The sequence below is a fragment of the Melanerpes formicivorus genome, unplaced genomic scaffold, assembly GCF_026170545.1.
Source record: "Melanerpes formicivorus ecotype bairdi unplaced genomic scaffold, bMelFor1.0.p_v2 SCAF_23, whole genome shotgun sequence".
NCBI classification, from domain to species: Eukaryota; Metazoa; Chordata; class Aves; order Piciformes; family Picidae; genus Melanerpes; species Melanerpes formicivorus.
In genome coordinates, this window is record NW_027142375.1 from 10,181,554 (window position 1) to 10,197,080 (window position 15,527).

General features: G+C 44.8%; 2 protein-coding genes across 3 annotated transcripts in view; one reads left to right on the forward strand and one right to left on the reverse strand.

Moving 5' to 3' along the window:
* BZW2 (basic leucine zipper and W2 domains 2) overlaps positions 1-2,203 on the reverse strand; it is a 58,776-nt gene extending 56,573 nt beyond the window's left edge. Inside the window, exon 1 of one of the 2 annotated variants that reach the window (XM_068152490.1) lies at positions 2,088-2,203. The gene's annotated coding sequence lies outside the window, so the exon portion shown is untranslated. The remainder of the gene's footprint in view (positions 1-2,087) is intronic. The other variant, XM_068152491.1, reaches the window with a different exon arrangement.
* A 297-nt stretch (positions 2,204-2,500) lies between these two features.
* The window catches only part of ANKMY2 (ankyrin repeat and MYND domain containing 2), a 30,181-nt gene continuing 17,154 nt past the window's right edge, over positions 2,501-15,527 (forward strand). The window contains exons 1-2 of the mRNA XM_068152488.1: positions 2,501-2,715; positions 5,894-5,958. Of these exons, the coding sequence (XP_068008589.1) occupies positions 2,649-2,715; positions 5,894-5,958 (132 nt within the window). The 5' untranslated portion in view covers positions 2,501-2,648. The remainder of the gene's footprint in view (positions 2,716-5,893; positions 5,959-15,527) is intronic.

A 15,527-nucleotide genomic window follows, 5' to 3' on the forward strand; every position in this document is an offset into this window, starting at 1 on the left:
ATTATATGAAACAAACATATACAGTAGATTAAAAAAAATGCATTGAAGGGCAAGACACAAAGGTACAGAACCTGCATTTTCACATTCCCTGCCCTGACACAGGCTCCCTACACTGCTTTGGAAAAATCATTTGCTGGCTCCATCCTTCAGTTCCATACATAAAATGGATGCAACACCACTGCATTACCTCATCACAACTCACAGCAATAAACCAAAGACTATGAAGCATCCACATGCTACAGGGCTGAAGGTCATAGAGAAGACTTTCACAGACAAGAGTAAGAAACATTTTTAACTGGTGTTCAAGTATTTATTACCCTTGCAGATGGAGCACTCCTGTAGCCTTAGTCACCAAGTGAGCTCCAGTGAAGCTGCCAAGGAAAAATTGTGTTTGGCTGTTCACTCTGTGAACTAGGGTGCAGTGACAGTACTGACAGTCTCACATTTAAAAAAAGGAATGCAATATGCGGACTTTTGAACACTGAATGCCTAACAGGTTTTTTTTCAATATGTAAAGAAGCCAGTAGCCTCTTGTTATTTAATAGTGCTATAGAGATTAGCAGCATATTATAGCATCAGAAAATTTGTTCACAGCAGGTAAAATTCACACCCTGCAGTGAACGAACAAAAGACCACTTAAGCCCTAATTTCAGCCTGCATGGTTAAGCCAGTAGCAGACTTCTGTTAGCGCTACACGGGGGTCTCTTTCCGGATCAGAAAATAAATAAATAAATATTTAAGGGTATTTCCTTCAAGGCATTGCTGGTGTTCCAGAAAACAAACAAACAAAGTCATTGGAATTTGTTATCATCTGAAGTCCAAAGCAATTGATCTAGTTTACACTTGTTGACTCAAGTTAAACTATACTGTGGCACAACCCTGCTGCTGCCCTGATTTTTTAAAATCAGGAAACCAGACAAAGTTTGCTGGTTTATTTAACTAAAAACGTATCACAGTTCGGTTTCGTACTCAAATCGTTCCGAAGATACGCTACATTCATGGAACCAGGAAGCGAAAAAACAGTACTTCATCATTCCTGAAAGTCAGTCATGAAACTGACAAACGTGAAACTAGAGAATAAGGCTGGTATGAGAGAGCGATTCCAACACATCAGCAGCCTTAAGTACCTGTGAGTACTAAGCAAAGAAATCAGTTTTCTAATAAACCTATGCCTTAAAAAAATCAGTTACAGGAAAAAATACCTTCCTTGTAAAAAGATACCAAGAAGAAAAAGAATCCCAAACCACTGAAGAACAAGACAAAGGAAGGTACACAGTCAGCACCAAGTACTATGGCTCTGCTTATCCCTCTCGTGCAAGCACATGCAGAAATCAAGGATGTTAAACCTCTGCCTCCCTTCCTTGCTGGGGATCTGTAAGATCATCCCTGTGCCTACAGAGCTTCAGCTGGAGGAGTGGAAAGTTGGAGCCGTAACAAAGATCATTTTTCCACCGACGGTTTAATTTTAGAAAGGCGCTAACAAAAGGCACCATTCTCTACACTCCAAATGCGCTATTTCCCCTCCCAATCCATCAAAGTCTGTTTCCTTTTGGAGACACAACGCCGTGACACAAACAGGGCTTTATTCGGCCACTGTAGCCGAACAAACAGCTTTTCCTGCCTACCAAAAACCCACCCCACAAACCGATGCCAAAGAAAGGCAAGGCAGCTCTCCCAGAAGCACGGGCTGCAGGGCACCAGGGCTGGCTAGCCAGCGCCGGGTACCAGCCCGCACCGCCACCCGTTCCAGGGACCTCGGGGCTTCCCGTGCCCGCAGCTGACGCCCAGGCACTCGGCCCTCGTTGCGGTCGGGGAGACGAGGGTGGCCGGGGAGAGCAAACCAGTGCACGGCGGCATTTCCAAGCGCCGGCTTCCTCTGCGGGCATCTCATGCCCGGACCCGCGATGGCCGCCGTGCAGAAGGCCCCGCGCCTCGCCCGCCCGGTGCTGCCCCGCAGCAGCCCACGGATGCCGCCCGCCAGGGCAGCCCCGCTGCGGAGGTGAGGCGCCGCTCCCGCCCGACAGCGGCCGCGCTCTCCGCGGGGCGAAGCGGCCAGGTCGTGAGAGGCGCCTGCTCGCTTGCCGCACCTGTCAGGTGGTTGCGCGGTCCGGGGAGGGGAGGACAGGCGCGGCAACGGCGACGAAGGCAGCAGCAAACAATGGAGGAGTGAAGGACGGACACATTGACACACGGGCGCCTCTGCGGCCGCCTCCTCCGCCCGGCTGCACCAATCCCGCCACCTCCCCGGGGGGGCACGGAGGAGGAGCCTCAGGGAAGTCAGAAAATAGGGGTGAAATGAAAGCAAAATCCGTTTCTTCACTTCAAAGTTAGGGCAACAGAGGAAAAAAACTCTTTCTGTCCAGCAGCACCGAGCTGGGAAGTCGGTGAAGCGGGACAATCGGCACCCAATTCCCCCACGCCTGGGCAGGAATGGTTTACCCCGCTCCCGGCCCCGGCAGGGCGGAGCAGTGGGAGGAAGTCGACATGAGGAGCCGGGTGGGGGTGGGTGTCGCTAGGCTTGCCGTGGGTAGGGGGTGTCTGGGCGGTGTTCTCTGGCCTGGGTTGTCGTTGCAACCGGGCTGAGCTTGTTTCGTCGGGAGGTACCGTCCCGAGTTCGCCTTACCGTCTGCGGGAGGCAGGGGGCTGTGATGGCTCCCCCAAGGAAAGGTGACCTGAGTCCGGAGGAGAAGGATTTGCTGGGAGTGATCGCCGCAGGTGAGCCCGGCCTGGTCCTCGCCCCTCCGCGGCGGCGGGCGGTAGTGCTGCCCCGGCAGGCCTGGCCCCGGCGCCTTCACCTTTTTGTCGCCCGCGCCGCGCTGGGCGGGTGGTGTGCAGCGCTGTGTCCTCGCCTGCCGCGTGCTGGGCCGTGTTGTGTCGCAGCTTCGGTTGGCCGGTGGCAGGCTGCGGCCCTTCGGCGAGAGCGCTGGCGGCCGTTACCGGCTGCGCTGTCGCCTCGGCCCCGGGCGCTGGCACTTTCCCCTGAAGAGAAGGCGGCTGTGCCTCTGGCAGCGAGCGTGCGCTTCTCTCGCTGCGGCCCTGTGTGGGGCCGGCCTATGTTACCCAAAGGGGTCTGCTTGCCAGGCGTGGCGGGGGGTTGGAACTAGACGATCCTTGAGGTCCCTTCCAACCCTAACAATTCCATGATACGCATTGCTACACAGTTCGGGTTGAGGAGGCCCAACTCTGCGGGTTTAATTCTGCCAAGGAAAGCTTACCTCCTTCCTACGCGTATCCATATTAGTGAAGTACGCTGACATTTATCTAACGGCTCGTGTTGCTGTGCTCTGCAGAAAAAAAGCACATGTTTTCCTGGGGATAATCCAGTTCTTTAGCCTGTTACAGTGCTTCTGCCAGAGCAGGATGTCCTTGCAGACAGGATGTTCTTAAATGAACAGAAGTTGAGCTTGTCCAGAGTGTTGTACACCTCTTAAGCATTCGAGGTTTATGTTGCATTTTATGTGAGTGTTGCAGTTTTGCCACGTTTATGTGGTGCATATGCTTATTGCTGAGGGGCTTTCTTTAAGGCTTGTTGTAGCAGTTGAGTTTCATGGTCCACCAGTACCGATTTCCCAGCCGTCTAAATGGTTATACTCCAAAGGGTATTTGAAAATTGAGTGTGGATTGTTAGTTAGAGGTAAGCTGAAAGCACGTGGTATGCTCCGTGCATATCTATATGTACTTTTGAGGCTGTTTGAACCCATTTTATTCGTAGGTTTGGGGCCTCATTCTCAATTACCTCAAAACGTTTTGATGTGTCAAAGATGCGTGCATAGGACAGTCAGCAATAAATTTATTGTGGGTCAAAGTCAGTTTGATTCACTTTAATCAAACACCTTTATCTAACTCACGATTAAGGTCATGTGGTAATTTGGGTTGGAAAGGACCTCAGGAGTTCTCTAGGCCAAGCTGCTGCTCAAAGCAGGTCATCTGTGAGGTAAAACAAGATTGCTCAGGGCTTTATCCTATCAGGCCTTGAAAACCTCCAAGGATGAAGACAGCATGGTGTCTCTGGGTAACCTGTTTTGCTGCCTGCCTGGGTGCATAGTGGAAATGTTTGTCCTTATCCAATCTAAAGCTTCTTTTTCTTTCAACTTCTCCCTGCTGTCCCTTAGCCCTCTACCATGGCACCATTATGCACAGCCTGCTGCCAGCTTTAAGCTTTAGCCAAGTCTGACTTCTTTCCATGTAGTGTCTTACTTGGAAATCCTTCAGTGTCTTATTGTACAGGAATTTTAACTTGTAAATGCAACTTTGCTTTGCTTTACTTGTGTGAAAGTTTACTCTGAAGATCACCCCTTGAAGACTTGCTCTTTCTGATGTTTGTTCTTTTGCTGAGATAGTCTTCTTAAAGCTCTTCCAAGTCTGACAAAGTTCCTCATATTTAAAATATTTATGTTTGGGGCAGTAAGCTAGTTGGCAGTGCCCTGACTCTCAGTAAGTGTATTTTATTGGGCCTGTCAAGTGTGTGAGGTGACTTTTTTAGTTAAGTGACACCAAAAGCTTTATGAAAAGAAATTATTTCTGGTATTTGTAATGGGGTTTTTGTTGAAATAAAATGATCCAAATGTGCAGTTGGGAGAGATACTTTGCTGGAAATTTGCTAGAAGAGCACCTTGTGATTTAGTGAAGGTGAAGATGAAGCCTGTCTTTAAAATGAGGATCTGTATCTTCACTGGAGGGATTCTTTTAGCAAACTGACAAATAAAATAGTTATGCCTGTTTGTCTTTTCCTTGCCTGGATTTTTTTTTTCAGGCGTAGTCTGCTTATGCATTTGAGAAATATTAATGATCAGTCCATGTCCTTCCCACCTCTGTATTACCTAAAGTAAATTCCTTCCACTTAGAATGGAATAGAATTAACTAAGTTGGAAAAGGCCTTTGAGATTACCATGTCCAACCTATCACCCAGCACCATCTAATCAACTAAACCCTGGCACCAAGTGCCTCATCCAGTCTCTTCCTAAACACCTCCAGTGATGGTGACTCCACCACCTCCCTGTGCAGCACATTCCAATGGCCAATCACTCTTTCTGTGAAGAACTTCCTAACATCCAGCCTAAACCTCCCCTGTCGCAGCTTGAGACTGTGTCCTCTTGTTCTGGTGCTGGTTGCCTGGGAGAAGAGACCAACCCCACCTGGCTACAACCTCCCTTCAGGTAGTTGTAGAGAACAATGAGGTCTCCTCTGAGCCTTCTCTTCTCCAGGCTAAGCAACCCCAGCTTCCTCATAGGGCTTATGCTCCAAACCACTCCCCAGCTTTGTTGCCCTTCTATGGACATGTTCCAGCAACTCGACATCTTTCCTAAACTGAGGGGCCCAGAACTGGACTCAGTATTCGAGGTGGACCTGGGAGGTGGAGTTTTGCTTATTTCAAATTTAAATGGGAAAGGAGATGTGAGTAAGCTATAAAGCATGTTTCAGTCAGACCAGAAAAGTCAAATTGGATAATTTTCTTTTGTGGGATAAGCTCTTTTAAACATGAGATGCTCCAAAATAGGTCAAAGTACAGAATGTTTTTAAATGCTCAACATCATTTTACTAACTCAGAATTGTTTTGGTGCTGTTATGAACAGACATATTCGTGTCCTGTTCCTGAATGTGTTGCTTACAAAAAATGGGTGTTTACTTCTAGTGCATGCTCTCAGGCTGTTCTTTGATGTTGTGACTTCTTGGCTTTTAGCTTTTAGAACAGAACACTATTCACCTCTAAGCCTCTTCGCTAAGTGTATTTGATTTATTGGTGGTTATCTGCATTCCAAGTAACTAATCTACAGAGATTTTAATTCTAATTAGGAATGGAACTGATATTTTTTTTCCTCTTAATTCTCAATGTGTTCACTTTCTCACCCATCGTTTTTCTCTCTGTGTGTCTTGTTTTGTTTTCTAACTAAAGGAAACACCGAGGAGGCTGGGAGGCTACTGGGCAGCAAGAATGTCCGTGTCAATTGCTTGGATGAGGTACAGCGACACTGTACAACCATTATGCTGTGTTTAGCAAGGAAAATACTAGGTCTGAAGGTCTTCTTTTTATTTAATAACATTTCTACACAGATTTCATGGAAATCAGAGTTATTTTGAAGATATTTCCAGCCTGCAGCTGAATAATGAACCTTTGAACAGCTCTTAATTTATTTTGAACAGGTCCTTATTTATGTTTTAAGTTTAAAGATTAATGCTTCTTAAAGTACTGTGCTGATTGTATTATCTCTCAAGTTCTAGCATGAATTCTGGTGTAAGGTAGGATGAACTCTCAGCAAGAGACAAGACTTCTTGCCACCTCCACCAAGCTGTAGTCCGTCTGCTTAAATAGCAGCAGACAGCTTGGGTATAGACTACTTGTCTCTATCTCATGCTTGCATCTCATCAGTCAAAGCTTTGCTTTTGCAGAACTACAAACATACTTGGAGAGGGACCAGCCGGGTCAGAAGCAGAAAACACACTTTGTTTTGCAAGAGGCAAATGTGATAGAAAAGTAGAAGATAAAATCCTTAAGTGCTACCTGAAGATAGGAGGAAGTTTGTGGAGAAGGGAAGCACATTTGCAAGTGTACTTTATTGTATGGATTTCAAAAGCTTTTATTTTAGTGTAGCTGATGAACTAGTGAAGAAAAAGGAATAACTTTCTTCACTGAGAATCCAGAGAATGAGCACAATTTTAATGTAATTCCCTTTTCTATTTGTGGTACAGCAAACTTGCAGTCACAGTTTAGTAATTTCCACAAGCTGGACAATCCATAGCATCCAGAAGTAGACTAAGATTCTGCACCTCCTGGTTTTAAGAAATAAACACATAAAATGTCCCTTTAATTTTTTTTTTACTTGACCATATATTCTAACTACCTAGATGTGTCCAGTTCTGGGCCCCTCAGTCTAAGAAGGACATTGAGACACTTGAATGTGTCCAGAGAAGGGCAACAAGGCTGGGGAGAGGCCTTGAGCACAAGCCCTATGAGGAGAGGCTGAGGGAGCTGGGATTGTTTAGCCTGGAGAAGAGGAGGCTGAGGGGTGACCTCATTGCTGTCTACAACTACCTGAAAGGTGGTTGTAGCCAGGAAGGGGTTGGTCTCTTCTCCCAGGCAACCAGCACCAGAACAAGGGGACACAGTCTCAAGCTGCACCAGGGGAGGTTTAGACTTGAGGTGAGGAGAAAGTTCTTCACCGAGCGAATCGTTCATCATTGGAATGTGCTGCCCAGGAAGGTGGTGGAGTCACCGTCCCTGGAGGTGTTCAAGAGGGGCCTTAAAGATATGGGCATGAGCTTGACACAGTATTTCAGCATTGCTCCTGCTGTTACATGTATTAAAAAACAATTAAAAAAAGCTAAGTCTGTTTGCTTTTCCTGCCCACGTGCCAAGACTCACTGACCCTTCACCTCTGCCTATCTGCAGTGGTCCACTGGGAGTAGCAGATCACTTGAAAGCAGAGTAAGAGCCATGTATTCAAATTAGTTTCACAGATGCTGAAGGCTTTTTAGATACCCAGCAGATACAGCCCTGTTTTTACCCCAGCATCTTTTCTTACCAAATCTATTTTTTTTTTCTGCTGTTTCTTTATGGATTTAGGTAGTTGAAAAAAGGAAAGGTATGTTGGCTTAATTGTTGTCTTTATGAAAGCAAAGAAATACACAGCTCTTCCACAAAACCTTAATCATTTGACTCTGGCAACTTTAAAGGGAATTTAAGCTCAGGTATCCCACAGTATTGGGACAAAGAGATGGACAAAATACACACATGTATTTCAAAGGCACACCTCTTAGACTTTTTCTTGGTCATGTTTTAGCTGGAGTGGCTGCTGGTTTTGAAATGTAGTGTGGAAGAAAGTGTTCAGGGTTTTTCTTTCCCCTGGGAAAGGAGACTAGTAAATAGCGCTGTGACTTCGTGTTGGCAGTTTGCTGATTTACTCCATCCCTTTGCAGGGTGTGGCTAAAATGGTGCAGATTATTATGGAAAGGCAGTCTGGAGAAAGCAGGTGGATTTTCTAGCTGTGGAAGTTTCCTCCTGCCTCGTTGGTAGTTAAAGTTGCAGAGGAGCACTGTAGTACTGCTGCAGTTCTGTGTTTTCTGCAGATCAAGCAGGGAGGCTTGACCCGAAAACGGCTTCACACTTTTTCCGAATTCAATTTCACAGTCGTTCATAATCTTCTTACATACAGAACTCTCACTTGGCATTAGCAGCAGTACTTTTATCTCTAGGTGGGTAATTCAGCTGTTTGCTTCTGTAATAAAATATGGCTTTCAGAACCAGTCCACTTCTCTGCTAATTACAGAATGGAATACTTTGGAGGAATTACAGCAGCAACCCTCTTATTAGTGTAGGAGATATGTTTAGCTTTACTCACACTGATTATATTCAGTGGAGGATTCTTCAGTTAATCTATCTTGCTATTCCAGGATGAATTTCCTGTGCTAGCAGAAAATGCCCAGATCCTTGGCCTTCACTGAGGAAAAAAGTAGTGCCTTTGATGGTTTTTACATATTATTTCAAAATACACGAGCCAAAGAAAATTCAACAGCTATTAAGAACTATCTGGTTTCAATTCAGGTTGCTGACTGATGGAAACTGAACTTTTCATCACTGCAGATGAACAGAAAGATCATCAGAGGAATCTGTGTTGCATATGTGAAACTAACAGCGTAGCAGGATGACTGTGAAGGAGAACTATGCTGTGATCAACATTCACTGAACAGTATTTCCTATTCTAATTAGCTCATACTTGGCTATAGCTAAAATTATTCATGCATGTAACTATTGACTACCTTCCAAATCATGCTTGCTATGGGTTTAAGACAGGTAAGGGCAATCCTACTCAAAAGCTTTAGAAATTTCACCTTTAAAGGTTTTCATCCAATGAAAATGTAAGTAATTAATTTCTAGACTAGTACCATTTCTGTTAAAAGCCAGAGATATTTTTGCAGTCTAATTCCAAAGACCTACCTGAACAAGTTGCAGTGAGTTAGTCTGATTTCAGTAGTGCTCTTCCTTTTTTATTCAGGAGAGCTGATTTTGAAGTCATACATCAAGTAGTGTTCCTTGTGGCACCTGCTCTTTTTGCATCACTTGTTTCTTTTTTAATAGCTTCCCAAATATTTTCTCAAAAGCCAAACCTTCAGTCTGTGTTTAGTTTGTAATTTTCTGGATGACTAGAACTAGTATCGTTGCCTGAATCCAAAGAATAGTATGAGGCACTCCTGCCATGGTAATGAGGGATGGATTCCTTCTTGCAGAATGAGCCTGGGAGAGGGAGATGCTTTAGCATTGTCAGCATGCAAGTGCCTACAGTGCTTTAGCTGGGGTTTTTACAGCCCTTCCCCTTTCTCACTAGGTAGCTGGCATTCACGCATGTGATGTGGTGGTGTACCCTAATACCTGAGGTTGCTGCCTCAGTGTGTTTTAGCCTGTGTGCACCACATCTAGTCCAAGTTTCCACAGTTGAGAAAATGGATGAAGCGAGCATGACAACTGTAAAACACTAGGAATATTGGTCCCACTTGGATTCCTCTTTTCTCTTAACACAAGTCTGTATGGCTACTTCAGTAGCAAACCAGCAGCGTGTTACCCACAAAACAATGGCTTTAAAAAGTAGACATGTATTGTGTCTGTGTGCTTGCACAGTCAGCTTGGCTGTTTCAATGCTCACAATAGTATGTTTCCTGCCAAACATGAACAGGCCACTGGATGTGACATGGTCTGTGTATTGTGTTTTATTTTTCTTGTCTTGACTCTTGTACCCTGGCCACCCACACTCCCAGTTCCTCTGGTCAACAGAGGTTGAGAAATAGTGTTGTTGAAAACTTCCTCCATAGTTCCTGGAAGACACAAGGTTTCTTTGTCAGTTTATAAATCTGATTTTATTCTTCCTGTGGAAGCACAACTCTTCCAGGTGCTAAAGAGACATAGACTGACCTGCCTTTTTCTTCCCCTGCTTCGCACTGTGGAGTCCAACCCCTCCCTGTTATGGTGTACTCATCTGCCCCTCCTGCATCCCCATGCATCCTTTTCTTCCCTTGTTGGCTGATTCAGCCCCCTGAGCCCTAGTATTACTGTTTGCTCAACTGGCTCTGTCACTATGGCAGCATTAGGGCACCTTAGCTGTTGGAATCCCTTCCCTCTGTCTGCTTCTGGTATGTTTTCAATTTCAGGCATGGGAAGGGTGGTACCTAATAGCTGGGTTGGCTCTGCCATGAGGTGCAACTCCATTATGCCTGGAACTCCTTGTTGATCAGTGGCAAACAATTTCTAAAAGCACCACAACCTCTACCCCTTGTACAGTCACAGAGAGTACTTAGACAGGAGATGTTAATTTTGCTCCCTTTAAACTCTGTAACAGCCCTGTAAAGTAAGCAAGAACATTCTCTTTTTTGCCCTAGGGAATGAGGTTAAAGGACTGCATTTTTGGTCAGAAGAATGTTACGTAGTAGCTGCTAGAAAATGAATTTTTACCCTATGTTCCATATTGGAACACTAAACAATGTTTCATCTGTATAGATAGTTTAGTTAGTTAAACTGCTAGTTTAGTCTTTCAAGTTGCATTGTCACCCACCAGAAAACAGGCCATTGCTGGACCTGGCTTTGATGTTCAGCCTGAGAAAAGTATTTACAGTCAGTTCAGCTTCTGCACAGAGATGTAATACAGCATCCCAAGTTTTTCCTGTTCCTTTTCTGTTTGCTGTGAAAGTGGAAGGCTGACATTAGTGTGACTTCAAGTCCCAATTTTCTAATAACTATCATCATGTTTTCTGCTTGGTTTGATTATTTTTCTTTGATGTACACCACAGCCTGACACTTCCATAATTCAACTAAAGGCTTGGTTGTCTCCTCTCCCGGGAGGAGACAATGACAAAAATACACAAAGCTTTTCTTTTGTCCTACAGTCTTCAGATTTTTTAATTGAAACAACTGGTCTTCAGAATACTTAAAGTCATTGTTTTCTTTAAGCTCCTTCTCCAGTCAAAAACCTTACTGTGTTCATTTCCCTGTACAGTGGGACTTTAATGCACTGCTAAAGGAGGCACAGCTCTGATTCCAGTCTGGGACTGGCCCTGACAAGTTGCTGTCAACAGATATACAACATAACTTTATATATTAGGACACAAAGTCTTTACTTACCTTTATAGAGCCATAAATAAAACCTAGCTAAAACAATGACAAATTTGTTTCATGGTTTTGAAGCTATCTCTTCAGGTCTGTCTTTAGTGGCAATTGATGTTACAGTTGTGGCCGGTTGACGTTGCCCCCTTAAGAAAGGGAACATGGTGGACGGAAGTTGGTAAACGGAAGGAATAGTCTAAACTAATTTCATTGGACGAGTGGGAGGAAGCACTTCTGAGCTGGGACTATACTGGACATTTCCAGCACTTCTCAGTCAGTCTTGCTTCCGCCTCTTCTTCAGGCAACAGCTTTCTGTCCTGGGCTTTCTGCCAACGCCTCGGCCTTGAAAACCAGATAACAGGCCTGTATACTAACTCCCTTCCAATTAACACAAACTGCTTCTAACTTTTTTTTCCTCTCTTCTCTTTCTCTTCTAACCTAATCTGGGGAAAGGGGGGAAAGAGGGGAAAGAGGAGGTGGGGAACCCCCTCTCTGCCGAGGGGTTCACTCTCATTTCTGTGTTACTCTGTTGTATATCTTTGTATATATTGTAGATATTGTAAATTTGTAAATATCTCCCTGCAAACCCTACATCGCTTTGTAAATATAGCTCCACTGCTTTGCTAATTCAGCTTGCGAGTTTTTTTTTCCTTTCCCTTCAATTTTTTTTCCCTTTTACTTTACAAAGGGGGAAGGGAGGAGGCTTCTCGGCCTTACCTTCCATCCCACCACATTTTTTTTTATTGGCGTACCCAACGTGCGGCAGATAATTAGTTTAATTTATTATTTGATTGATTTAGTGTTTTCCAGCTGAATTAGCAAACATGAAGGTATTGTGGTTTGTGGAGCGATTATTCTTTTCAATTTTTGGGGCTCTGGTTTACAGATATTGTTTGGGTTTGATTTTGGATTACCTGGGTAAATATTTGGTGCGGACAATTTATATGTGGGTTATGTATAGAGTTAAATTATGGTATGGAAAATGTATTAATTTATTATGGCCAGTGAGATACAGGAATGTTACCTCCACCACTCTCCCAATTGAGATAAAGGGTTTTAAGATTCCGCCTGAGGAGACAGTAACTTTAGGTGATGCCTGGGATCCAAAGGTGATTTATGTGATGTGTATAATTCTGCTGCTGGTGATAACTAATGTGTTTTCTCTGTATTCCTTGTGGCGAGAGAAAAAGGTGTCCAGGGCGTGTTTTGTTATTAAAACTAGATCAAAAAGAAAACGCCGTGGCTCTCGATCAGTCCCAGAGTCATCTAGTGACGAGGACTGTGGAGAACCCGTGTCAGTTAAAAAGAAGGCTAAAAAGTTAATTGGTAAAGCAGCTCTAAATGACTTTGCTGATTCTGGCAAGCAGCCAAGGGCATCGGCTGGTATCAACATGGCACCTACTCCTTCTCCCACTCCTTCTCCTTCTTCTTCTTCTCCGTCAGCCAGTAATGGAGCAACGTCACTTCCACCCACTCCCTCAGTGGGACCGGAAGTCACTGCCCCAGCAGCTGATTTATCTCAGGACCTGTCAGCTTCCATTAAGGTGGCTGTAAATGCAAACACAGCTCCAGTTAAGGTGGCTCCTTTAAAGACTAGAGCTGGAAAGGGCAAAGATGGAGAAGAAGAGGAGGAGACTGATCCTGGTGAGGGGCCCTCTACTCTAAAAGATCCTGCTCAGGAGGAAGAGAAGGTTTGTTTTAAAGATCTAGCTAACCTAGTGAGATCAAAGCAGGATAGAGATGAAGCTAGGAAGGCAGCTGGCAAAGGTGGTTCTCAGCTTAAAGAGATCCTTAGGAGAATGACAGCAGGATTTTATGGGCAAAGAATTCAGGGAGATGAAGATGAAGATGATATTACGGACTGTTCGTCACCAAGGGAGGAATTGAGAAATGTCCGTAAAGATTTCACCAGGGCAGATAAGGAGCCAGTTCTAGCTTGGCTTAGTAGGTGTTATGATACAGGTGCTTCAGCTCTAACAGTTGGAGACAAGTCAGCAGCTCAGTTAGGAACTCTCTCAAGGGACAATGGAATAGATAGACATCTAGGTGAAGCTCTCGGTAAGGTTAATCTGTGGATACGCCTTTTAATAGCGGTTGCCCTGAGATACCCTTCCCGAGATGATCTTCCATGGAATCCTAAACCCTGGACTACCATAGATGAGGGAATTAAGCGCTTGAGGGAATTTGCTGTTAGAGAGCTACTCTATGGTGAACATGAAACTCTGAATCCTGATGACATTCCTGTGGGTATTGGTCTTGCTAAAAAGATCATCAAACTTGCTCCTTCTAATTATGCAAACATTCTGGCAAGCAGAATTGTGTCAAGAAGTTATGGTGGAGCTTCTCCCACGGTTGGCCAATTCAGTGATCAAATGAGACAATTGGAGGATAGCATGACACGTGGTTCTTTGGTTTCAGCCATTAAAACGATGTCTGGTGATATTCAGAATTGCATAAGAGAGTTAAAAGATTCCATATACCAATTGGCACAGAAGGATAATTTCAATTCTTCCTCCAGGTGGGTACAAGTTTCATCTGTGAGGAATACACGTCCTCCAAGGAGGTCATTCCAAAACAGGACATTCCAAAACAGGTCATTCCAAAACAGACCACCAAGGCAATCACGTAGAACTATTTGGATAACTCTGCGTGATCAGTTTGGTGAGAACATGAACCGCTGGGATGGCCAACCAACTTCTAATCTTTTCAGGAGACTGAGGGAATTGCAAAGTGGCAGAACCCGAGGTAGCAATACCAGAAGGGTAGCTGTTACTTCCACAGTTCCCCAGAACGACTCTTATGGCTCCAACAGTGGCTCCAGTTATAACATGCAAAGTTATAACCCTGCACAATATGTGCAATGCACATGTGCGCATGTTCCCCATAACTAGGGGTGCCCTGCCTCCCGCCAGGGGGAGGAGAGGGATAACAGAGATAACAGAATCTATTGGGATGTGTACATCCAGTGGCCTGGCACTTCACAATTTCGGAAGTACAGGGCCTTGGTTGACACAGGAGCTCAGTGCACCATAATACCATCAAATTATCAGGGATCAGAGTCTATAACTATTCTGGGAGTCACTGGTGGATCTCAAGAGTTAAGTAAGGTGGAGGTTAATATAAGTTTAACTGGTAAACAATGGAGGAAGCATACAGTTGTGACCGGACCTGACGCACCTTGTATTTTGGGAATTGATTTTCTGAGAGAAGGGCGTTTCAAAGACCCTAGAGGTTACAAATGGGCTTTTGGAGTAGCTTCTATAGAAATTGATGGACAAAAATTGAAGCTATCTGCTAGACCTGAACTTTCTGATGAATCTGCGGTTGTGGGACAACATAAGATACAGGACATTAAATTGCCGGTTGCTTCTCAGACTGTGCATCACAGACAATACAGAACCAACCGTGACTCTTTGTTGCCCATTCAGAATCTGATTCGTCAGTTGGAGAGTCAGAAAGTCGTCAGCAAAACTCATTCACCTTTCAACAGTCCAGTGTGGCCTGTGCGGAAGCAGAATGGAGACTGGCGTCTGACGGTAGACTACCGAGCCCTAAATGAAGTAACACCACCTATGAGTGCAGCAGTACCAGACATGATGGAGCTTCAGTATGAGCTGGAATCCAAAGAGGCCAAGTGGTATGCTACCATAGACATTGCTAATGCATTTTTCTCCATTCCCATAGCAGAGGAATGCAGGCCTCAGTTTGCTTTCACCTGGAGAGGAATCCAGTACACTTTCAACAGATTGCCAATGGGCTGGATCCACAGCTCAAGCATCTGTCATGCAGTGATCCATGATGCTCTGGAGAAAGGCAGTGCTCCAGAACACATCCAGTTCATCGATGATATCATCGTCTGGGGTAAAACTGCTGAGGAAGTCTTCAAGAAAGGTAACAAAATCATTGACATTCTTCTGAATGCAGGTTTTGCCATCAAGCGAGACAAAGTGAAAGGACCTACCACAGAGATTCAGTTTCTGGGAGTGCGGTGGCAGGATGGACGCCGACACATTCCAGTGGATGTGGTAAATAGAGTCTCTACCATGGCAAGTCCCACAAACAAGCAAGAGACCCTACGTTTCTTGGGGATAGTGGGATTTTGGAGACTGCACATTCCTGGATACAGTCAGATTGTGAAACCTCTGTATGATGTAACTCGAAAGAGAAACCATTTCCACTGGGGACCTGAACAACAAGCAGCCTTTGACCAGATAAAGCAAGAGGTAATTCAAGCAATGGGTCTGGGACCAGTCCGAGATGGTCCAGACATTAAGAACATTTTGTACACGGCTGCAAGTGACAATGGTCCAACCTGGTGCTTGTGGCAAAAAGCTCCAGGTGAGACACGTGGACGACCTCTTGGTTTCTGGAGTCGAGGTTACAGAGGTTCAGAGGCTAATTATACTCCAACAGAGAAAGAAATCTTAGCTGCCTATGAAGG